The sequence below is a fragment of the Andrographis paniculata genome, unplaced genomic scaffold (assembly GCF_009805555.1).
Source record: "Andrographis paniculata isolate CXL003 unplaced genomic scaffold, ASM980555v1 Contig65END, whole genome shotgun sequence".
In the NCBI taxonomy this organism is placed as follows: Eukaryota; Viridiplantae; Streptophyta; class Magnoliopsida; order Lamiales; family Acanthaceae; genus Andrographis; species Andrographis paniculata.
Window position 1 is genome coordinate 1,215,955 of NW_026137601.1, and position 24,431 is coordinate 1,240,385.

The window sequence follows — 24,431 nt, forward strand, 5'->3', positions numbered from 1 at the left end:
TTTGTAGGCACTGATCAAGATCGTGTTTTAACTAAACCACGCCTTTTTTGTTGAAACGCGACACTCGCTTGTTTTCCGACCTCATCCACTCTATGCGCCGAAGGCTGTTCAAGCGCGAATCCAGTTCGCAATAATGCCGATTGGTGCGCTTCATCCTGTGAGAGCCAATCTCTGTTGTTATTCAGCGCCCATCAGATTCAAGAATTGCCCAGCTGTTTTACCTCCGTCTTCGTCTTGGTTGAACAAAAGTGTTGCTCCGGGAATCTCGTCGCGTAGAAATGGGCTTTTTCTTTCTCGGGCTGAAGATAATGCTCGTGGTAGTTCTTATACTTCCTCAACGCAGCCGCAATCGAGCTCAGATGATCAGGTATTTAACGTACTTCGTTTACTTTTAGCTTTTCGGTTTTGGATCAGTGTTATTTCTACTTATTAGGCTTAAAATGATTGAGATTCAATGGATGATGATATCATACATATATATATATATATATATTGGTGTCTGGTTGAGATTGCTGTTGTTGATTGGAGAATAGGAATTTATTGAGTATTGTATTGTTTACCTCAAATTTGAGAAAATCTTGCTGAAGAGTTTTTAGCTGAAGCCAATGTTTCAGCCAACGCCAGTTAGTGCGTTGTAGTACCGGTGAAGTCTCACTGAAGCAATTTAGGCTTTGTTTGGTTCATGGTTAATGGTTGAGCTAGTTGCTATGGTAATATTTAGATTATCGATAGTGGCTTAGTAGGAGGGATATTTATATAAATATGAGTATTTGTTTCCTTCTTTAAATTTATTGAATTTTCGTTCTGCGGGAAGATGTTTTATTCGATTATACTTTAGTTTTCAGCCTTCTTTTTCTTTGATATGTATTATATCAAAGCAATGGCAAATGCCGGCTTGTGTCCAAGTCTTGATTCCAATTTAGGACGGATGGAAAAGTTGCAATAGGTGGGTGATAGGTTGTTTGCTTTGAAACAAGAGCAAGGGAAATACATTATCTTAGGATTTTCTTTTGTATTCCTAAGTACCAAAAAAATGGCTTAATTTAGTGTGTAAAGAGCACTCTATGTCCTCTCTGTACTCCTTGTTAGGGCTTTTGATCTTAATTGTTTTGTTTGTTTGATGACGTGGATGGCTCCATTTTTCTGGGAACGAGGCTGTATGGAGATGCTGTCCTGAGTATGATGAGGAAGCTAAATGCATGGAAAATAGTTCCATATTCTAATGTTGTTGGGGGTTTGATGTTTATAATGATGTATAGTGGGCCTGATATATGCTGCGTACTCAATCAATGTGGTGAGTCAATCTTAATGGATGCTGTAAAATGGGTTTGCGCTATTTGAATGATTTGCAAGACTTTGGTGCGTGGCATTCACCAAAAGGGAATCTTGTTCGCTTGGTTGATTGGATTTCTCAATGCTTATTATACCCACGAATTTGATCAAAGGAATTTTTATCTAGTCATATCATCATCTCTAATGGATGCACTATTGGTCAGATTTCTCAGCTTTAGTCGATCAATGCATTATAAACAATTGAAGGTTAATACGTAGCTAACACTACTGGAATGAAGGAGGCAATTTGGCTCCAAAGGTGTACTATAATAAACGGTGTGCTATATCTTTAACAAAGAATGACTGGTACCACTGCAAGGCCAAAACAAGCATTGCTTATTCATGACATAGCCATAGACGGGGGAAATTGTGATGAACAAGGTCGTAGTTTTGAGAATCTTATGGACATGATGTCTGTAACACTTTGCTAGCCAAGTTTAACCGCTGTTAAGCTGGGTAAATTTATCTCAAATTTGGGCATGTATGTATGTACATTTATTGGTGGCAAAGGAGATTGCTAATGGTAAATTTTCAAGTATAGCCTCAAATGTGTGTTAGTTTAGAGTTATTTGTTGAAGCCAATGGGTACTAATATTTGTATTAGGATTTCACTGACAATTCTGATTTATAGTGCAACTAGAAATTTTTTTCAGAATTTCACAAATTATTCTGAACAGCCATCTTTATTCTTCTGTAAACCTTCTCCCGCTAATTCAAATGATTGTTAGTTGTATTCTGTTTTATTATTTTGTCTCATGTGTAAATATAAATATAAGTTGTAAGTATATTCAAGAGAGGAATCTGAGTGACTTAGTTTCTCTAAGTTTTCAATTGGGCTATCCATTTGTGAACCTTCCTTGTATTCATTCTTTCAATTATAGTGGATCTCTTCCTTGTGGATTTAACAATTTAGGTTTCCACATAAATCTTGTAGATGTTAACTCAATTACTTCTAGCGTTAGGGGAAATCTGAAAGACATCCAGTTTGGGATGCATTCACTCCAAACAGAATTAAGAGCAGATCTCTGTTTGAATAATAGGGGCACCTGTGGAACTTACTTTTAGCTGTAATTTCATAAAATACTTAGGGCAAATTTATAATTGAATTGTGCCTGTTTAATGATAATTTTGCAAACATTTATATCCAGTACATGGCATGTGCTGCAATTCCTATATCTGATTAAAGAATATATATTGTAGGAACTGAATCCTGCAGGGACATGTGATCCCTTATGTTCTGTTGATGAAACAAGCTCGGAAGATTTTGAAGCCAATTATCAACCGAAGACAGATTTTGTGAAAGCTCTTGCAGTTCTTGCAGCTGCTGGAACTGGAACACTTGCAATAAATCATTCCTGGGTGGCAGACAACCAGGTTTCCAAACACTAAATCTAAAACTAATCATATGGAAAAAAAGATAAGATTCATCCTCAAATTAATGTTGGTTTGGTTATTCAGGATCTGGCAATGGCGTTGCTCTTTGGAATCGGTTATGCAGGAATTATATTTGAAGAATCCCTTGCCTTCAATAAAAGTGGAGTGGGACTTCTGATGGCTGTCAGCTTGTGGGTTATACGAAGCATTGGGGTAACGTTTAAATAATGTTGGATGTCAGTTTTAATATTTCATCGTTGCAATCCATCGAATTATTTTATTGTCTGAATTTGTTTGGAAGGAAATTTTATTAATTGACAATTGATTGGTAGACTGCTGTGGCTTTTTTTATTTCTAACGAAGCAAATTGTCCGTTTGAAATCTTTTGGCAGGCCCCTTCAACTGAGGTTGTTGTTTCAGAGTTGTCTCGAGCATCAGCTGAAGTCAGTGAAATAGTGTTTTTCTTGCTAGGTGCAATGACCATTGTTGAGATAGTTGATGCTCATCAAGGTTTCAAGCTGGTAACAGACAATATCACCACCCGCAAGCCGCGAACTCTTCTTTGGGTGGTAAGTACTGTTCAATGTGTACAATGTTAATTAACATTTATCCAATCTTGTTGGTTCGTATCTATCTTGTGGTATTTAACTGGTTGATGCTAATAACTCCAGGTAGGTTTGGTTACATTTTTTCTGAGTTCAATACTCGACAACTTGACGTCTACTATAGTCATGGTGTCGCTGTTGAGAAAATTGGTGCCACCTTCTGAATACCGGAAGTAAGTGACCCTATGAACCATGCCCCTTCTAGGCGATGCTTGAGAATTTAGTTTCGACTTTCATGACTACCTTTAAAAGAATTGCATTCCTCCGAAGCACTTTGCTGAACATCTAAGTCCCGGTATGATTTCAACTAAAAATTTGCTCAACAGGCTTCTTGGTGCTGTAGTTGTTATAGCAGCGAATGCTGGTGGAGCATGGACACCGATCGGAGATGTCACCACCACTATGCTCTGGATACACGGTCAAATATCCACATTGCAGACAATGAAGGTATTCGACACAGCAATTTAGCATTTCAGCTGAAAATTTACCAAATAATTTGTTTCAATCAGCGACGTAATGTTTTCCCCTCTATCTATGGATACAGGACTTGGCAATACCTTCAGCTGTTTCGCTAGCTGTTCCTCTGGCTCTCATGTCCCTCACAAGGTAACGACGTTGGCTTTTAAAAAGTGCGATTATTGATAGCTAGAAAATGTCGTCAAAGAAGCCATATTAAGGATTCTCAATTCATTTCACTTTCATCCCAGTGAAGTTAATGGGAAAGCTCAGAGTTCTGCAGACGTTCTGGCATCCGAACAGATGGCCCCTCGAGGCAAGCTAGTCTTCTCCATCGGAATCGGCGCATTGATATTCGTCCCAGTTTTCAAAGCTTTGACGGGCTTGCCCCCTTACATGGGCATGCTGCTCGGATTGGGCGTTCTTTGGATACTCACCGATGCAATCCACTACGGCGAATCTGCAAGGCAGAGGCTGAAAGTACCACAGGCGTTGTCAAGAATCGACACTCAGGGAGCCCTTTTCTTCCTCGGCATCCTTCTATCAGTCAGCAGGTATTCTCATCTTCATTAAAATTCCAAACTTTCTCCAAAACAAGTCTCATATTATGTCATGATCCCAATTTGACCGTCGAATACTTCAGTCTCGAGGCAGCAGGTATTCTTCGGGAGCTAGCTAACTACCTCGACACCCACATTCCAAATATCGAACTGGTTGCTAGTTCAATCGGTGTTGTCTCAGCAATCATAGACAACGTCCCGTTGGTCGCAGCAACAATGGGAATGTACGACCTATCGTCATTTCCCCAAGACTCCGAATTCTGGCAGCTCATAGCCTACTGCGCTGGAACCGGCGGATCCATGCTTGTCATCGGCTCGGCTGCCGGCGTCGCCTATATGGGAATGGAGAAAGTGGACTTCTTCTGGTACCTAAGAAAGGTAACAATGCATCATCCATGGAACTAAGGTTATTACATTCCCTGATTTTATTACGATATTGTTTCCTTCCTCCTTTTTTCAGGTCAGCGGCTTTGCCCTCGCCGGATATGCTGCTGGAATCGCTGCATATTTGGCCGTCCATAACATCCACATTTCCATTCCGACGACTCTTGCTCAGGTCCCATTTCTTTCTGGTTCATAAATCATTACCGCAAATATGTAATAACGAATTGGGATCATGATTTTGTCACATTGTTAGATTCTTGATGTTATCCCTTTTTAAAATTATAAAAACTTCCATAGCTTTAAGATGTGTATTCCATTCTCTTAGCAGCAATCTGATGCATTTTAGTATGAACAAGATGGAATCTTTTCCAATACAGTGACTGCATCTTTCATGGAAGGTCTACTCTGAGGTACCAACGAGGCACACCTAAACCCTAATTCAGCCCACGCCTGCGTGGCCTCCTCACGGCCAGCGACGTCGCCCATCCTCAGAGCCCGGCCTGCATCCTCGGCATTGGACCACCGGCCGAGCTCCCGGCTGGAGAAAGCTCTTCCGGTTAGAAGCTCGAGCAACAAAATCCCGAAAGAGTAGACATCCCACTTCGGATCCTGCTTCCCGCCTCGACTGTAGATGAGCGATTCCGGTGCATGATACGGCGACAGGCATCTGGCCAATGCGGTAGGGGATCCCGTCGAGGTTGTGGATTTACGGCCGTTAGCGAGCCAATGGACGCCGAAGTCGCTGATCAGAGGCTCCATCTCGGACGTCAAGAGAATGTTGCTTGGCTTGATGTTGCCGTGGACTTGCTTCTTGTCGTGTATGAAACTGATCCCTCTCGCGACGCCTCTTGCGATCTTCAGACGAGTGTCGAACGACAGATGATTCGGGGACGAGCCGAGTTTTCCTGAAAAAGGTATGACCAAATAGGTTAGCCCCGAAACCGGAGGATCCGCGAAAGCGAAGTGTTGATCGAAGACTCACTGTAGCCGACGTTGGCCAAGCTGCCGTTGGAGATGTAGTCGTAGATCACGAGCTTTTCGTCGTCTCCCCAGTAGAAGCCGCGTACGCGGACAACGTTTGGATGCTGGATTTTGGCGATGGCCTTGACGAGGCTGTCGAATTCCTTCATCCGGTTGATTCTGCTCTCGCCGATTCTCCTCACAGCGAATGCCGTCCCGTCTTGAAGCACAGCTTTGTACACGATGGTATTGCCGCTCGTCCCGAGAACGTATGCTGAAGCCTTCAACAACGTCTCAGGCTCCATCTCAGTTTCGCCGTTGATCATCACGAGCGATCTTTCGGTTGTCCTAATCGAACGACGACGGTGATTCTGGTTCTGGTTTTGGTTTTCCTGTCGAGGACCGACGACATGGTAAGCATTCTCGTCGCTGTCTGAGCCCGTAGCGTCCGAACTTTCGTCTCCCTTTCTTACATTCAAGCAAGGCCAGATGAGGAAGTTTTGCTTCTTCTTCGTCACTGGTGATGACTCTGAACTGTTGTTGAGCTCATATCTTACGTTTGTCATCGAATTCGAGCTTTCCTTGGCGTCGCCATTCGCTTTGATCCTCTTGTAGTAAACGCAGAAAAAAAGGGCTGCAAGAATGGCGATTCCGGCCAACGGCGCGACTGCAATTGCTGCAACTGTGCTTGGTTTCAGACCACGTTGAGCTGCAGAATTCGGTGTTGATGATGCTCCTGACGAAGAATCAGGCTCCGGGAAGGAATCAGTCGTCCTAGGAATCGCGGCAATCGCCGCAGAAGAAGTGTTCGAATTCGAAACATTAGGAGGAATAGAAATAGTTGAAGAGATTGAGCAGAGGTTCTTGAGTGGCTTCCCACAAAGCCCCGAGTTCCCTTCAAACCACTCCAGCTTCTGATCGGAAAAACCCGCTGGAATTTCGCCGGAAAGATCATTAAACGAGAGATCCACGCTGGCATTCCGAGGTATCTTAGCAGCAAACAGAGGAGGCAATAACCCGGAAAGATTGTTCGAAGAGAGATTCAAATACTTGAGATTCTCCCCACCAAAGTCATCAGGCAATGATCCATTCAGCAAATTGGACGACAAGTCGAGAACTCCGATGGAGCCGACGCCGGCGGGGACATTGCCGGAGAGATAATTACTCCTCAAAGAAACCACCCCAAGATTCGGCAAAGAAGCGATGGTCGGAGGAATGGTTCCGGTGAGAGCATTGTCGGAGAGGTTAAGGATCCTGAGGCTCTTGGAGGCGATGTCGGGGATCTCGCCGGAGATGACATTGTTGGCGAGAGAAAGGAATTGCAGGTGAGGGGCGGAGAAGATGGAGTCAGGGAGAGTTCCATTCAAGAAATTGCTGGAGAGGTCGAGAGTTGTCAGATGTGGGAGGAAGCCTAACCCTGTTGGGATGACTCCAAGAAGGTTCGAATTTGGAAGGCTGAGAGAGATGACTCGGTAGATTACAGGAACTTCTCCGAAGGGGGTTTCGACTGCAGCGCAGGTGACCCCTGTCCATAGACATGGGGTGTCGTCGTGGTAGTCCCAGTTGTGGAGGACAGAGAGAGGGTCACTGAGGATGGAGTATTTGAAGGAGAGGAGAAGGGTTCCATCTACGTTGAGGCCATGGGAGGGAGGAGGGAGAGTTAGGAGAAGAAGAAGAAGGGAGAAGGAAGAAGAAGCCTTTATGTCGATACACTTCATTTTCTTTCAAGAACTTAAAAGCCCACATCAAGAACATTGCATTTTCATTAGAAGAAGAAAGAGGGATTTAAGGGGTTTAAGGGATTTGAGGGATGGTGGTGGTGTTGTAGAATGAAGAAGGTTCTTGGTGGGGGTTTCATGGTGGGTGGGTATGGGGGAGGGGGAGGGGGCAAGAATGGAGTGGCTGGAATAGAGATTGATATATATATATTATAGAGATAGAGATGTGTTTGGAGTGGATGAAGCCCACTTCTGTTTCTTGACTTTTTGGAGTCTTTAAAGTCCATCCTTTCCACCATTACTAATGCTGGTTGAGTTCCTAAACTCAGTAGCTATGGCTTTAGTGTAGTGGGCAGAAGTCTAATCATACAATACAAGAATCTTTTTATGAGCTTTGAAAAATTGAAAGATCAATCATACACACATGATGATGATTGAAAAAAAACAGTGTTGGAGACAAAATTCATGTATCTTAGTTATGATTAAGGCTGCTTTTGGAATTGGGCATTGGTATCAACAATTGCTCAAAAACCTCCCACCAAATACACTGCCAGAAACCCCTTTTTTATAGTTTAAATAATTAAAGGGAAGTTATTTGTTTTCCCAATCAAGAAAAAGTGTACTTGGTGTATGTTTTTTCAACTTGACACTTGAAAAAAGACAATCATAGTCATGTCACCAGCAAAATGCCTCAGCAATAAACTGTCAAAAGCATCAGTTAATGAGGTTAGAACAAATATGCCTTCACTGGTATATAATAAATATTTTAATTTTTCCCCACAAGCCAACGAAAATTACCACTGTTCTGTGCTTACAGATTCTGAAGGAGTCACGAGGTCATCCAACTATTTTAATAAATATAATGCTCTAATTGACACCAATTTATTTATTTATTTGTTTTTTAAAAAAAATATATTAGATATATGTTCTGCCAATCTATCTATGAAACACATTCTGTCCGTTTGCACACGATTTTCAACACAGATTCCCTCTTTGCTGTTGACCTCAACATGATTAGAAATAATAATAATAATTAGTGGTGACACCCGCTTGCACGGCTTATATAAACTATTGAAATGATATAATGAGACAATAATTTATCTTAATTTCAATTAACAGATAAGTAAATAATAATAATAATTATTATTATGATTATGTCAAATAAATAAACCTAATATTATTAACTCATTGAAGGCATAGATAGATGTTGTGATATTTATATTTGGACACTAACTAAATTTGGGCCCATTATTATACATCAAGCCCAAATAGACCAGTTTTGTGACAATCAGGCCCGTATGCTTTTTCAAATGAGAAAAATGGAGAGTAATCCGTTATTATTAATTGCTCAAATTTCATGATCCGTCCATGCTATGGTATCTGGGTTTAAAAAAAATTGGAAAAAATATAATTAATAAATATTATAATTTATAAATTTAAAAAATTAAAATGAAATTTATGTAATTTTTTTCAAACAATGACATAAAATGTGGGAGGAACAGAAACTAAAATATAAATACAGCAGGAAACTGAGAGAGTAACTAATTTAAAAGAAATAATAAAATTATTGTTTAAAAGTAATTATGTCGGGTATTTTGAGATTTAAAATCAGATAAACTTTGGCAACTCTTTTGCATATTATTAATTATTACTTTTTATTATTATTACTATTTTTATCATTTGTTCAATAATTTACTCGGTCTATATTTTTTTTTGTCTGTCAATCGAGTAATCAATTTGAGTATATAGTTATTAGCGAATTTTGTGTATTAGTGGGAGGTTGTTAAACAGTTATTGATAGTAATTTTATTTCTCTATAAATAAGTGAATCATAACGTAAAAACACACCGAATCATCGGTAATAACTTCGGTACGAAGGATTGCCTTCGTATTTTGTTCAATGTTCGAGTATTGTTCGTAGTTTTCTATGATCTCTATTTTAATGGCTTTCTGAAACTAACATTCAAATATAACTATTTTCAGTTAGACAACAATTGGTTTGTCCTTGCAATCAATCAACAATGTTACTCATATGACACTTTTGTTAAATATTGTCCGGATCTCTTCTTAACAACTTCGATGCTAAGATGGCATTATGGCTATTCATGGCCAAACTTTATCGAATTCAACTAGGCAAATTATGACGATGATGATTATAGCTATCTGCAGCCCAAGTTATGGTAATTTTATTGATCATGTGATAAATAATTACTACTATAACTAGTAGCAACATTATTAGTACAATTTTACTGCAGGTTAATCGCAGAAACAAAAAAATCATGATTCGACCATGTAGGTCAATTGTTACTATAGTCGTTATATTTGCAACTATAACAGTGGTTATTCTATTGATCCTGCGATCAATAATTACCACTATAGCTACCTGAAGCATGAATTACTTCAATTCGTGTGCAGATTTATCACAAGAGTAAAAAAAATCATAATTCAATTGTCCAGGTTAATCGATATTATGATTGTTATATATCTTTTAGTGTAAGAGTAATGTTTGACGAGTCAATGCAGAAATAAGTGAGTATAGGGAACTTGAAGAGTTAGAGATGTTACAGTTATAAGTTTTGTTTTTTTATTTTTTTGGGTGTGTTTGTCTGAGGTTGAGATTTTGATTTGAAATTTAAATAGTAAATTTTTTTAATTTGAATAGTTATATGATGTGATATAAATATGTGTTAATATAATATTTTTAATGTGAAATTAATTTTAAATATAATATAAAAATAAAAAATAAATATTTGATTTAATATGATTGTAAAAAGAATTTAATAAATAGCGAAAAATTTAAAAAGTCTCCAAAACAATCATAACCGTTTTATGTATTCTGTAATTTCCTTAGTGTAGTTCAATATAGTTACAGCAGTCTATTGCTAAACACATATGTTTATTGCCGAGCCAATCCTGACCATCCAATCTTGGTGAGATCCTGATCCTCCATCACGCGCCGTCGATCGACCCCTCTCCGACAAAATTGACGGCTCCGAAATGCCACGTAGGTCATTGCCGGGTGATTCGAGAACATTGGTTTCTTCTTCTTCATCGTGGATTTTAACCAGAAATAAATAAATAAATAAAAGTGAATGGTGACCGGGCACCGTCAGCTAATTTTGTAATAATATCCGATCTTCCATCTGTACCGTTGATCCTGTCGTTTAGTCCACCTCACCACCGTCTTCCGTGCCTTACAATATATAAACTAACCGGTTACCTCTTCCCTCACGTAATTCAGATTCCGCCGCCCACTTTCGGCTCTCGTCCTTATCCATTCAATCATTGCAATATTCATTCATTTTAATTTCTAAATTAAATTAAATATATATATATAGCGTGTGTACTCTAAATTAAATTAAGTTGTTACGATATACAACTAGATTTTGATTTTGATACAGTGAATGGAATGATTGATGTATTTTTAAAATTTGAATTGGTAACGATTTCCGAGTAAATCTTATCCGTCGATAGATAAAACAGGAAAAAATCGATTCTAAATCTGTGCTGCTACTGCTTCCCTTTCTTTGGATATTAAATAACTTCCATAACGGCACGAGTCATTAACGACTCGCTATTATATGATTCCCCTTCCTCGACACGTGTCCGTCCACCTGCCCCTTTCTTACTGTAACCGGTAAATGTTGCGCTCCTATATTTTCTCCACTAACCGATTCGTCCGGTAACCGAATCCCCCCTATATATACACGGTGGACGCAACTGAGGATCAGTCCGTTCACATATATACATATACTCTGAAACTCTCCGATAAGTTAGGGTTTTTGAGATTCTTCAGTTGTGGTGGCGCTAATGGCGACGGCGGCGGCGAAGGAGGTTTGCAACACGATCAAGGGGCCGTGGAGCCCCGAGGAGGATGATTTATTGAAGAAACTCGTGCACTGCTTCGGTGCGAGGAGTTGGACGTTGATAAGTCGGTCGATTCGGGGGAGATCGGCGAAGTCGTGCAGGTTGCGGTGGTGCAATCAGCTTTCGCCAGAGGTGGAGCACCGCGCGTTCACACCGGAGGAAGATAAGATTATTCTAGAAGCGCACGCGAAGTTTGGGAATCGTTGGGCGACTATCGCAAAGCTTCTCAACGGTCGTACGGATAACGCGATTAAGAACCACTGGAACTCGACGCTGAAACGGAGACTCTCCGCTGAGAGTAGCGAGGAGGATGAGCGGCAGCGGCCGCCTCAGATTCCGAGGAGATCTGAGAGCGGAGATGTTACCACCGCCACGATGAGGATGACTAATTTAAGTCCTGAGAGCCTATCCTTATCCGATTCCGATCTCACCGACTCCAACAACAATGCGAAAGCTTCAATTAATTTACCGAGGAGCACACCGGCGGCATCTTCGCCGGTAGTCGCCGCCGATGAAGAAAACAAAGAGTTAATTGAATTGACTCTCTGCTTACCAGGTACAGCGAGCAACTCAGCTAAAAAATACACCGTTCAAAGAGATGCTCTATGGAAATTTCATGATCGCCTGAGGAACATCGACGAATCTTCGTCGGAGGCGGCGGATGGGGATGTGGATGTAAATAACAAAACGACGTCGTATAGTGCAGATCTGATAACGGTAATCCACGAGATGATCAAAGAGGAAGTGCAAAATTACGTTTCGGGACATCAATCGGAATCAATGCAGAGCTTTATGTGGTGATTTTGATTTGCTATTTGCTGATACTATGGAGCCTATTAGTCACGTGCAAAGCAAACTATAACTGCCAATGTGGAGTCATTGGGCAGTTTTGAAACGGTTGAGCTAATCATTGAATTTGACTTCAATTTAGCATTATTAAGCACAAATCTAAGGGGTACGTATATTTATTATTATACTTATTATTATTTCTGTTTTCTTTTTTAAAATGTTATATTAGTTTCTTTATTTTTTATTTAAAATGAAAGACATGTGATTGGTTCAAAATCATCTCATTGGACTGTAAATATTGGACCATTCTTCTTGGGCTTCAGCAATGTGCTTCATTTTAATTGTTTTTTTTATTACTATTATTTTTATTAATGTTTGAAACACATTTTATTATTATTATTGTACTGAAAGTTATTGAATATATTCTGTCTTTAAAATGAATTCCAACAATCTTTGTCTAATTTAGTTTTAGTTTTATTATATATTTTTATTTAAAAGATTAAAAACAAAAAATAAAATTGAATTTCAAAAGAGAACTATTTTATTTTTGGTTTGAATTTGAAAAATTTTGGTTTGAGTTTGGTATTAAAATAATGTTTGATAGAATATTTGACAAAACTGCTTGTATCCCTGTGGTTTGAAAACTCGGCGGAGGAAGGTGGAATAACAACCATTCTCTGTCAATCGATCTAACACAACCGAAGCAAACCCAGCAACCACTGATTTTCGATTTTCAGGTAGGTGTTTGCAAAATAGATGTGATGTTTTTGTTTCCACCTTCTTCCTTGGCTTCGTTTTCTTTGATTTTTTTTTTCATGTGTTTTTCGACATTAAAATATATCCACCCCACCCTCAAACACTATCAATAGCAACCAAACAAAAAACAAATATTCAATTAACATAATCAATTAATTTCGTAATTGGTTGCAGCCAGTGACAGAGTTTTCGGGTCACCATACAATATGTATAAAAAGCATAACAGATGTACAAGGTGTACCCGAATTCCACTTCTATGACAAGTCGATGAACTTATCAACTCGAAATTGTCCAAAACCGTAGAAAAATATTCAAAGCCCTAACCGTAGAAAAAGAAAAACGCCGAAAAGCCCTGGCCTTAACACAAAAGTCATTCAAAATCGATCGAACTCACTGACTTATAAGAATTTAGGTTCGTTGCTACCCATTTCTATGACAAATCGATGAACTTTTTTATGAAAACGTCACCGTTGGATCAATGTTCAAACTTGTAATCGATTGGAGAGGGATAGGAGAGAAGCGAGGGAGAGAAGTGATGAAAGAGTGTTAATAAGTTATTTAAAGGAAGGGTATAACGGTCCATTACAAAAGATATTTAAGGAGAGTGTGCGAGGATTTTTAAAACACAAGGGAGTACTACGTTGTTTTTAAAGTATTAGGGGAAACGACGCTGAGTTTCAAAATCACAGGGGGATATAAGCAATTTTGCCGGAATATTTTGTGAGGGAAAACGCAGAGTTCAAATAGTAAAATTTGAAAAAATTTGGGAATTGGATTTTAAATCTACTATTCATTCCATTTTTTCACTTAAAAACATCAAAATAAATACTTATTTTTTATTTTTTTTTATTATACTAAAAATCAATTTTACGTTCAAAACATCACATTGATCAAATTCAAAATTTTTACTATTCAAATTCCAATTCAAAATCCAAACTCTCTCCACAAACACACTCTAAAACAATAATTGAGAATGAGAGGCAACTGACTTGGGGTTGGGAGGGGGCAATTAAATTTTATTATTGTACTTTTTAAAAACAAGAAAATAAAAATTGGAGGGTTGAGAGGCCTATGATGTTTTTTGTTTTGCTATGTTTTTATTTTTTATTTTTTATTTTTTTTTAACATGTTAAACTTATCATCATTACTTATATGTTTCTAGTAAATTTTCAGACTAAGTATAATAATCTATAAACTAAGAGGGATGCATTCAATTCAGATTGTAGGATTTTATTGGATTTTAAAAAATTTGTGTATTCAATTTAAATTTAATTTTTTTTTTAAATTTTAAAGTATTGAATAGTTTATAGTCTTTCAAAATTTATGAATTTTAATGAAAAATTGTTAAAATTTTATATATTATTATTACACCATTGTCACTACTTTTTATACTAATAGACCTACAAGGGCAAAAAAATTCTTTTACCCGTACTTTTTATCCACTATCAATATAATATCAATATTCCTTAAATCTCGTATCAAACACAACCCAGACTATAGTTTTGGGACGAAGGGGTAATAAAATATTATAAAATATTTATTTTTATTATTTAGATCTTAGAAAATTAATTTACTTCAAAATAATAATTTTTTATTGAAATTATGTAAAATTTAAAATAGTAAATCTTTTGTATATCTATTTTATTATGTTAATTATTGTTTTAATATATATAAATAAATTAATAATCTTTATTTTTTTATTTGATTTAGTTTTAAAATTTATGTATTTTATAAATAAAATAATTTATATCTAATAATTAATAATAGTAATTGTTAAGCACAAAAAATAATAATAATAGTAAGTGGCAGTAGGATTCTGGGTAGGGTCTGAATGAAAGCCAAAAGGTCTGGAGGTCGGGCAGAATAAAGGTCGGGAAAAGGAAGAAAGGTACGATCTCAAGAATTGATCCAAATCCAGACTCAGGTACTACCAAGAGATGGTTGTCCGTGATCAGCAGTTCGGGCTGTATTCAGGTCGGGCGGAGTCTAAAAAAAAGGTGTACCCAAGTCGGGTAAACCGTAGATCGGATGGAAGGCGAAGTCGGGCAGACGCGGAGGACTGTCAAGAGGAAGGTCGGGCAAGGAAGAGGTACGGACAGACGCGGAGGTCTTCGGTCAAAGACGGAGGGCGGCTGATGCGGAGGTCGGCCCAAGTGAGGTCGGGCGAAGAAGCAGGTCGGGCGAAGGACGAAGTCGGGCAAAAGAAATTTGGCAGTGGACAGGCAGGTCGGGTAAGAGGCAGGTCTGAGTTCTGTGACTGGTGGGAACGGTTGAAGGAAGTTGTAATACGTGTCATTAGAGGAGAAATTAGTGGTCGGTTGACAGCGGTTGCTGTAACCGACCAGACGGCGGTTCAAACCGTTTTCTCTGAAAGGCTATTTTAAAGGATTCAAATCCGTCAGAAAAGGCATCTTCAATCAACTTCAACAAAGCAAAGTCAGATTTGGGGATCACCACTTTAAATTTCAGTCTTTTATTTTCCAGTTTATTTCCTGTACCATACAGTGTTTAGAGATTCCTAATCTCAGGCACTAATTAATCAAGTTTAAGGATATTTTCTATATCTTTGAATTTTACTTTATTTTTGTTGAAAAATTACATCAACAAATTGGCGACCACAGTGGGAGAAAGGCAAGATTGCTGATCCTACATCAATACAAAATGTCATACAACTGAGGTCTGGCCGAATCATCAGAAAGATCAATATGGCAGGCACACAACCTCAATCATCATCAGCACCAGTGGGAGAGAATATTTCACCACCAGTCATGCCAAATCCAAGGGAGATTTCCCCACCACCTACCGATTGGTTGTCTTATGTTCAACAAATGAACAATCAGCAAACTGTGTTTATGCAGAACATGTTGCGTGAACAACAAAATCTAATGCAAAACATGTTGGATCAGGCATTCTCCAGATTCACCCTGTATCCAAACATGCTTCCAGCCGTGTCACCTTCTCGTTTTCAGGCGACTTTCTCAGGATCAACGTTTGCAGAACCATCATATGTTGATAGTACATTTCCAAGTGCCACAACTGTCAACCGAACAGATAGGGGGAAGACTCCTCTAATGTTCCCTGATAATGTTCCTTTGGGACCAATGGTTGAAAATGTGCAGCCGAATATCGTAAGGGAAGATAGGTTGGGGGGACAGACTCATAATCCCATCCCAGCCGAACCAGCCTTCTCCAGAGAAGAAAGATTGGGAGGTCAGACTCACGATCACATTCCAGTGTTCGACCATATTCCACCCAGAGTAGATCCGAAGGATATTGCTCAAGTTCTGCGGGTGCATTTCGGAATGAATCCGCAAACGGTGAACAGGCCGGTTTACCAGAGGCCATTTCCAGAAAGGATCATTAACGATCATCCTCTCCCGAGAAATTATAGGCCACCAGACTTCTATTCTTTTTCGGGAGAAGACGGAGCCTCTACCATTGAGCATGTGGGTCGCTTCACGGCTCAATTGGGAGAAGTAGGCAACAATCCGTTTCACAAGTTACAATTGTTTGGGTTTTCGCTCACAAGAACAGCTTTTTCTTGGTATGTCAGTCTGCCGCCTGGACAGTTGCAAACTTGGGAAGATTTAGAGGCAGATTTTCATGGAAGGTTCTTTAATCCTCTGCCGACAGTCTCACTGATAGACCTTCTGGAGATCACGCAGATGCCGGAAGAGACCGGCTACCAATTCATAGAGAGGATGCGATTGATGAAGGGACGATGTCCTACGATGATCAATGAAAGCGAAATGACCAATTTGGTGGTCAGGAACATGCATACCAGACTTCGCGAGGCCCTGACAGCCCACGACTTTCAAGATCTGGCCAGTTTAGCATCCACGGCAAGAAGGTTAGAATCCGTTTTTACAGAAAATAATCATGACTTCCGTCAGGGGGGAGATGCTGAAGCAATGTTAGTGCAAGATCGACCAACGTCCAGGCCAGCACCATTCCGCGATAAATGGAGGTCGGGTCCAACGTAGCCTCGAAGGATGGAGGTCGGATCTGAGGCTGACGTAGCCTCGGATGCCGGCCTGCAAACTCCTAAAACATCACTGGAAGTGATGTTTAGGAGTCTTGAGGAGGAGGCTTATTGTTAAGCACAAAAAATAATAATAATAGTAAGTGGCAGTAGGATTCTGGGTAGGGTCTGAATGAAAGCCAAAAGGTCTGGAGGTCGAGCAGAATAAAGGTCGGGAAAATGAAGAAAGGTAAGATCTCAAAAATTGATCCAAATCCAGACTCAGGTACTACCAAGAGATGGTTGTCCGTGATCAGCAGTTCGGGCTGTATTCAGGTCGGGCGGAGTCTAAAAAAAAGGTGTACCCAAGTCGGGTAAACCGTAGATCGGATGGAAGGCGAAGTCGGGCAGACGCGGAGGTCTGTCAAGAGGAAGGTCGGGCAAGGAAGAGGTACGGACAGACGCGGAGGTCTTCGGTCAAAGACGGAGGGCGGCTGATGCGGAGGTCGGCCCAAGTGAGGTCGGGCGAAGGACGAAGTCGGGCAAAAGAAATTTGGCAGTGGACAGGCAGGTCGGGTAAGAGGCAGGTCTGAGTTCTGTGACTGGTGGGAACGGTTGAAGGAAGTTGTAATACGTGTCAATAGAGGAGAAATTGGTGGTCGGTTGACAGCGGTTGCTGTAACCGACCAGACGGCGGTTCAAACCGTTTTCTCTGAAAGGCTATTTTAAAGGATTCAAATCCGTCAGAAAAGGCATCTTCAATCAACTTCAACAAAGCAAAGTCAGATTTGGGGATCACCACTTTAAATTTCAGTCTTTTATTTTCCAGTTTATTTTCTGTACAGTGTTTAGAGATTCCTAATCTCAGGCACTAATTAATCAAGTTTAAGGATATTTTCTATATCTTTGAATTTTACTTTATTTTTGTTGAAAAATTACATCAACAGTAATTATTTTAAATTTAAAAACATAAAAATATAATTTAATAAATTAAATATATTAAAAATAATTAATAAATACTGCTATAGAAATATATTTATATATATATAATAAATAATTAAGCTTTAATGGTAAATAAGGAATAACCAAAATTAAAATGAAAAAGCTCTTTCAAAATGTTGGATAGATAAGCTATTCAGAAATTAATTTTTTGGTCCCTTTTTCAAAAAGTTAATTTACCAAACATCTAAATTAGCTTTTTGACTGGTTAAACAATAAAAACTCTTAAAAAAGTTGTTTTCCAAACACCCTTTCTATCTCTTTATTATTATTATTATTATTATTATTATTATTATTATTAATATAACTCTTTTACATAAAAAAATAAATATGTATATAAATAAAATTAAAAACATAATCTAATATTTTTTAAAAGGAATATTAAAATAAATAAATATAGATTAATGATTTAACGAGAGATATATATTTAAATATCTATATTCGATACTTGAAAAAATGAGAGTAATAATATATGATATTCGATAATTAAAAAGAAAAAATAACAGTAAAATATTTTATTGTGATAATAATATTTTTTAAATTTATATTTATAATATAAAAATATATATATTAAAAATTAATAATAATTCGCTAATATATTTTAATTTTAATTTATTATTTTTATTAAACAATATAATAATATTAATAAATGTTATCATATTATCTATCACAACAACAACAACAACAACAATAATAATAATAATAATAATAATTTTAAAATTTTATTAAAATCTCTGGTGATTAAAAGAGATCTATTCAAAAATTTCTTTAATTCTATCTCTCTTCTCTATAAATAAATATTGTTATTTATATTAAAAGTTTTTCATCTTTTATAAAGTTAATTTATGTTAATTATAAATAAATAAATAAATATTCTTTTATTTATTTTTATTTTTATTGAGATATAATTTCTAAAATATTTAAATATATATTCTATTTTCTTAAATGATATATATCAAATTTATTTTAAAACAATGAATATTATTAATAACATAAAAATAATAAAATACATAATATAATAACTCAATATTATTAATTAATTAAATATTATTATGTTAAATATATGTTTACTCATAAAAAAATATCAATTCAAAACAAAAGAAAGTATATGTATATTAATGAATGTATATTTTATTTTGTAATAATATAACACTAATTGAACAAACGTAATATTTAATAATAAAAAAAAAACAAATCAAAATCAAAATAATAAAAAAATATATTCCGTCCGCTAAAATATTTTGTTACATTTACTTGTAATGTGGTTTTATTTAATAATATTTCGTCTGTTCAATGTTATATGTTCACTTTATTTATTTATTTAATTTTTCTCGTTAGGCCTAATTTATTATTTTATAGAAAAATAATTATATATTTTAATTATATTTTAAATTTTATAAATAAATTATTTTTTAATTTAATTTAATTTAATTTAATATTTTACCCTTAATATATAATTATTTATATTATATAATAATTATTTATTAATATATTTTTTTATTATTTATAAATAATATTTTACTTAAATTCTAAATTTATGAGAGATATAATTAGTATATATTCCCTCCGTCGCAAATACTATGTCCACGTTGTCCGTCCCACATACCATATCGCTTTTCGTTTTTGGAAAATGATTACACATTTTAATCTCATTTTAAATTTTTAAATTTTTTTTAATTTTAATTAAACTAATTAGTTATTTTAATCTTAATTTATAATTATTTATATTATAGGATAATTATTTTCACTAATACATTCTTAATTATCTACTAATTACATCCATCCTAAAATACAGTGTTTACAGTGTAACAGACACGGTATCTGGAACGGAGGGAGTAATTAAGAATATATTAGTTAAAATAATTATTGTATAATAAAAATAATTATAAATTAAATGAAAATAACTAATTAGTCTAATTAAAATTTTTAAAAATCAATTTAAATTTTAAAATAACATTAAAGTGTATATTTTTTTTTAAAAAAAAAAAGAGAAAATAAGTAAGACTGACAGAAATAGAAAAGTAGACATGATAAATGAGAGAAAATATTTTAACTAAAATAATTATTTAATGTAACGTACTAAGTAAAATTAAATATTATATATTGTTATACTTCCTCTGTCCGATCTAAGTCTTTCATTTACGTTTGTCATTGTATTTAACATTAAAAATATCTTTATATTTGTATAATTTTTTGTAAAAATATCATTAAAATAATATTATAAAACACTAATAGAAGTCTTTTTGTTATTTTCTTCTGATTTGTATTATATTTTTATATAATAATTAGTATTTAAAAATCAAGATGTAAAAAATAAATGAGACCATTTGACAGTAACTTATCAAAATTCAACATCATATCTTTATTAATTTCATATATGTTCCATTTTATAGGCCAAAAATCCAAAAATCTCTTAGTTAGGACATTAGCGAACTAATGCAATTTATCTTACATATATTTATGTAATTTGTTTTCTTTTTTCAAAAAAATACTGTTAGGGTGTGTTTGTTTGGGGATTGGATTTTCAATCCACTATTCATCCTATTTTTTTTCCTAAAAAATATCAAATTAAACACATATTTTTTATTTTTTATATTATACTAAAAATTAATTTTACATTCAAAACATCACATCAACATCTATTTATATCATATCATAAAACTATTCAAATTCAAAATTTTTACTATTCAAATTCCAACTCAAAATCCAAACCCCCGAACAAACACACCTTTAATAAATTATTTTAAAGATTTGTCCGTAAAAAACATAGCCTGTGTTTAGATAGAGGTTTTTGGATATGTTTGAAATTTTGAAAATTTGAAAAAAAGTAAAATGTTAATACTTCATTCGTCCCTCGAGGAATGGACCTTTTTATTAGGGATACGGTCTTTGAGATAGTGTAGATTAATAAGTTATTAATAATAAGTTATGATATTAGTTTATTATTTTTTATACGAATAATAATATTGGTATTTTTAAAAAAATTTAAGATTATATCTAGAAAAAATATATGCAATATGGATATTATTTTGTCGATAATAAAATTTTATATAATATTTTTTTTATTTATCATTACCATAAATTATTTTTATAAAAAATGAAAAATTTTAAATAAAGATAAAAAATTATGTTAATTGAGAAGAAAAATAGAAATAAAGGGGTTTTGAGTGGTCCCACGTCTAAAATGTTAGAAGTTTAATTAAATTGATTTATATTTATTAAGTATGTTTATGATTAATAAAGTTACCAAAAATAGAAAGAAATCAATCTTTTGTAGAACATTAAAAAAAAAAAAAAAAAAGTGTCATCTGTAACGAAATAGAGAGAGTATTTGATGTATGTTCAATATAAAAAATAATATATTTGATGTGATGTTACTTTAAAAATAAATAATGTCAAAATGCACATGCACAAAGTATAAGTTGTTACGTGATTGATTTGATTGATTGACTGTTACAGTTGCAATTTTCACTTTCAAAACTTCGTGGACAATTTAAATTCGAATTCCTTGTAAATTTAATTTATGTAAATTGATTCATAATTCATCATATTTCCATGATATTTCAATTTTACTCTTTTGGGTTTGTTTGTCTGGGGTTTAGATTTTGAGTTGGAATTTGAATAGTAAAAATTTTGAATTTAAATAGTTGTATGATGTGATATAAATAAGTGTTGATGTGATATTTTGAATGTAATATTAATTTTTAGTATAATATAAAAAATAAAAAATAAGTGTTTGATTTGATATTTTTTGGAAAAAAAAAAATTAGATGAATAATGTAAATTCAATTCAATCGCCCGAACAAACACACCCAAAATTGTCTTTCCCTTTTTGCCAATTTGTCTCAATGTAATTAGAAAAGCAAGTGTTTGACAGCAAAAATATATAATATCTTCGTGCATATTGTTCTGGTCTGGAACATATCCAAAAAAAAGTACATGGCACATGGAAACTTTTTCGATATTTTATTACTATAATTTAGCATATAGTCCAAATACGTGTGCTTTTGATGTCTTTAATTTTGGTGGGTTTATAATTTGATTTTTTTTAAAATAAAATAATATTTCAATATAATATTTTTATATAAAAATAAATATTTATTATAATATATATATTTTACAAATGAACAAATGTTCAACTAAAAAAAGAAAGAAGTCGAGACAGTTCAAAATAAATTATTATAATACGGTGTTTGTTTTATGAGATTATTGAAAATAATTTTTTTTATTTAAATTATAGAAAATTGTGTAGAGAATATATAAAAATAATAAATTTGTGTAGTGTGTGAAAAAAGTATCGAACGAACAAAAATGTTTACTTTTACAACGATTTTATCAAGCAATAATTTCTTTTTCACTCAATGAGTGTTTATATATTGTTATATGATTTTGTGTTTGTATTTATATTTTGTATGTAAATAATGAGTGATGTTTTGTATATAAAAAATTGTAAGAATTATAAAATAAAGAAATTAAAATGAAACTGAAAAAAAAAAAAAAAAAGTTGAGACTAATTTATTTAAAATATTAAAAATTGCATCGGCAACATGAAGAGTAAAATATTTCATCGGTCCCAGAATTGTAGTCTGAGTTGTCTTTAATAATAATGAAAAAGTAATGATAATTTCACAATAATATGATTATTTATAAAAATGATACTATTGTTTTGGAACAGACAAAAATGATAAAAATGACTATTATATTGAGAGGGAGGGAGTAAGAGTAAACTGTTTTTTTAGTCCCGTAACTGGATCCCCTTATCATTTTAGTTCCGTAAGTGCAGCCTGTCGCAAACTAGTTCCATAAGTGAAAAATTTAGTCATCCGGCGCCGGAGACGCCCGCGTGGCTCGCCAGAAGTCACGTGTCCGGCTAGGTCAGCGACACCTGGCGGACACGTGGATTTTATTTTATTTATTTTTAATTATTTTTAATTTTTTTAATCTGATCAAATAAATAAAATTAAAAATAAAAATAAATAAATAAAATCCACGTGTCCGCCAGGTGTCGCTGACTTGGAGGACACGTGGTCTCCGGCGAGCCATGCAAGCGTCTCTGGTGCCGAAGGACTAAAACTGCGAAAAACTTTCACTTATAGGACTAGTTTGCGACAAGTTCCACTTACGGACTAAAATGATAAAGGGGTCCAATTACGAAACTAAAAAAAATAGTTTACCCTAAAATAAAACCACCGATCTACAAGGCCGAAAGTTGAGAGTTTCATCACTAGGATTGCACTCTCATTCCCAACAATATGAATATTATTGAAAAATACAATGCTTAATTATATTTAGTCCGATAAAGTGGAAATGTATATTTTGATTTAAAAAAATTATTATTGTTATTTAAGAGCAACCATTATAAAGATTCATATCTGTCTGATTTAATCTGTTATGCCATTTCAATAGGCTGAAAATCAATTTATTCATTTCTTTTTTTATAATTATAGTCTCCACGTAAATAAAAAGAACTATAATATTTTAATTATTATTACAACTATGTTCCATTTTTATTTTTTTTTACTTTTATGACGTAAAAATCCGCAACCGCTACCCGAAAGTATGCACCAGATTATGTTTCACTTATTTTAATTCACCCAAAGATAGAGAATTGTTTATTCACTTGAAAATATTTATGGCTAATTCAATTCAGTCGGACCGGCCAATTTCGAAGTCCGGCTGGAAATTCAAGATTCATTCGACCCTGTTCCGGCCACCAGCAGAGGCGGAATCAGACTAGGATGAAAGGGAGGGGCTAATTTTTAAAATTTTGAAACGATCATCATCTATTTGTTATTCAATAATTTTATTAATGAAGTTATCATATTTCAAAAATTTTTACAAAATATCAATCTATATTGACAACTGCATATTACAAGATGAATTTTGTATTATATGAAATTGATAAATAATAAAAATATTTATTAAAAAAAAAGCTATTAAAAATATTATTTTCTGTGTATGTGGTTGAGAAATTTTTGAAATTTTTTTTTTAATTATTATTTATTATTTTTTTGTTCATATCTATTTTATATTATCAAAAAATTATTATGATATAATTTTTTTTATTATTCAAAATTTAAATTTTCACATAAATATTCTATCAAATGTTTGCAATTTTTTAATTTATTTATTATTTTTTATATTATATATTATAAAATTAAAACAAAAAAATTAAAAATTACAAGGATGGGGTCGGGGGAGGGAGGGCTGGAGCCCCCTGGCCACCCGGGTCGACATCATTATTTTATACCATGGCCAATAACTTCAAAATACATATAATCATGTCCCGTAAGAGATAACTTTACGGGATGAATTAGTGGTGTAAAAGTTGAATTTGTGACAATAAGGTTATGGGTTTAAACCTCCTGGCCTCAGGTCACCTACCACGCATGACCTTGGTATACAAGGTATTATTCATTTTTTAAAAAAATCACATCAAATAAATTTTCTCTCACAAAATATTAAATACCAACTTTTTATTTTTTATTTTTTTTTAAACTTCCAAAATCCAAAAACCTCCAAAATTCTCTATCTAAACAATGCCCATAGGCATATTAATAAATATGATTATTTTACCGTTTTATTTTAATTTAATAAATTATATTAAAAATGATTATTAAAATAAAAATAACAAAGTATAAATTAAGAAAAGTAAAAAAATATTAAATAA

General features: G+C 34.5%; 3 protein-coding genes across 6 annotated transcripts; 2 read left to right on the forward strand and 1 right to left on the reverse strand.

Moving 5' to 3' along the window:
* The first annotated feature begins 51 nt into the window (after positions 1-51).
* Positions 52-6,084, forward strand: LOC127262095 (sodium/proton antiporter 1). Of its 4 annotated transcripts, none has more exons than XM_051290617.1 (11): positions 52-367; positions 2,533-2,706; positions 2,791-2,919; positions 3,099-3,275; positions 3,378-3,484; positions 3,638-3,758; positions 3,856-3,917; positions 4,019-4,321; positions 4,411-4,705; positions 4,788-4,883; positions 5,089-6,084. In XM_051290617.1, the coding sequence occupies exons 1-11, from the start codon at positions 134-136 to the stop codon at positions 5,089-5,091; spliced, it is 1,701 nt and encodes a 566-aa protein (XP_051146574.1). In that variant the 5' UTR covers positions 52-133; the 3' UTR covers positions 5,092-6,084. The 4 variants fall into 4 exon arrangements, with proteins under 4 accessions (XP_051146574.1, XP_051146570.1, XP_051146573.1 ...); XM_051290613.1 differs by having other exon boundaries at positions 5,110-6,084; XM_051290616.1 differs by lacking the exon at positions 5,089-6,084 and adding an exon at positions 5,040-5,072.
* Positions 5,009-7,389, reverse strand: LOC127262089 (receptor protein kinase-like protein At4g34220). Its single transcript, XM_051290600.1, has 2 exons — positions 5,694-7,389; positions 5,009-5,616 (listed from the first exon to the last, which is right to left on the reverse strand). Exons 1-2 carry the CDS (start codon positions 7,387-7,389, stop codon positions 5,054-5,056), a joined length of 2,259 nt encoding a protein of 752 aa, XP_051146557.1. The 3' UTR covers positions 5,009-5,053.
* A 3,509-nt stretch (positions 7,390-10,898) lies between these two features.
* LOC127262455 (transcription factor MYB77-like) lies at positions 10,899-12,402 on the forward strand. Its single transcript, XM_051291144.1, has one exon. It carries the CDS (start codon positions 11,200-11,202, stop codon positions 12,055-12,057), a length of 858 nt encoding a protein of 285 aa, XP_051147101.1. The 5' UTR covers positions 10,899-11,199; the 3' UTR covers positions 12,058-12,402.
* Positions 12,403-24,431: the final 12,029 nt, after the last annotated feature.

Bases quoted from the DNA above. Each gene is read 5' to 3' on its own strand.
- LOC127262095 (XM_051290613.1), top strand. From the start codon at position 134: ATGCCGATTGGTGCGCTTCATCCTGTGAGAGCCAATCTCTGTTGTTAT. The intron at 3,276-3,377 runs GTAAGTACTGTT...TAATAACTCCAG, and splicing joins CGCGAACTCTTCTTTGGGTG to GTAGGTTTGGTTACATTTTT. The intron at 4,884-5,109 runs GTCCCATTTCTT...CTTTCATGGAAG, and splicing joins TTCCGACGACTCTTGCTCAG to GTCTACTCTGAGGTACCAAC.
- LOC127262089 (XM_051290600.1), bottom strand. From the start codon at position 7,389: ATGAAGTGTATCGACATAAAGGCTTCTTCTTCCTTCTCCCTTCTTCTT. The intron at 5,617-5,693 runs GTGAGTCTTCGA...TACCTTTTTCAG, and splicing joins CTTGGCCAACGTCGGCTACA to GAAAACTCGGCTCGTCCCCG.
- LOC127262455 (XM_051291144.1), top strand. From the start codon at position 11,200: ATGGCGACGGCGGCGGCGAAGGAGGTTTGCAACACGATCAAGGGGCCG.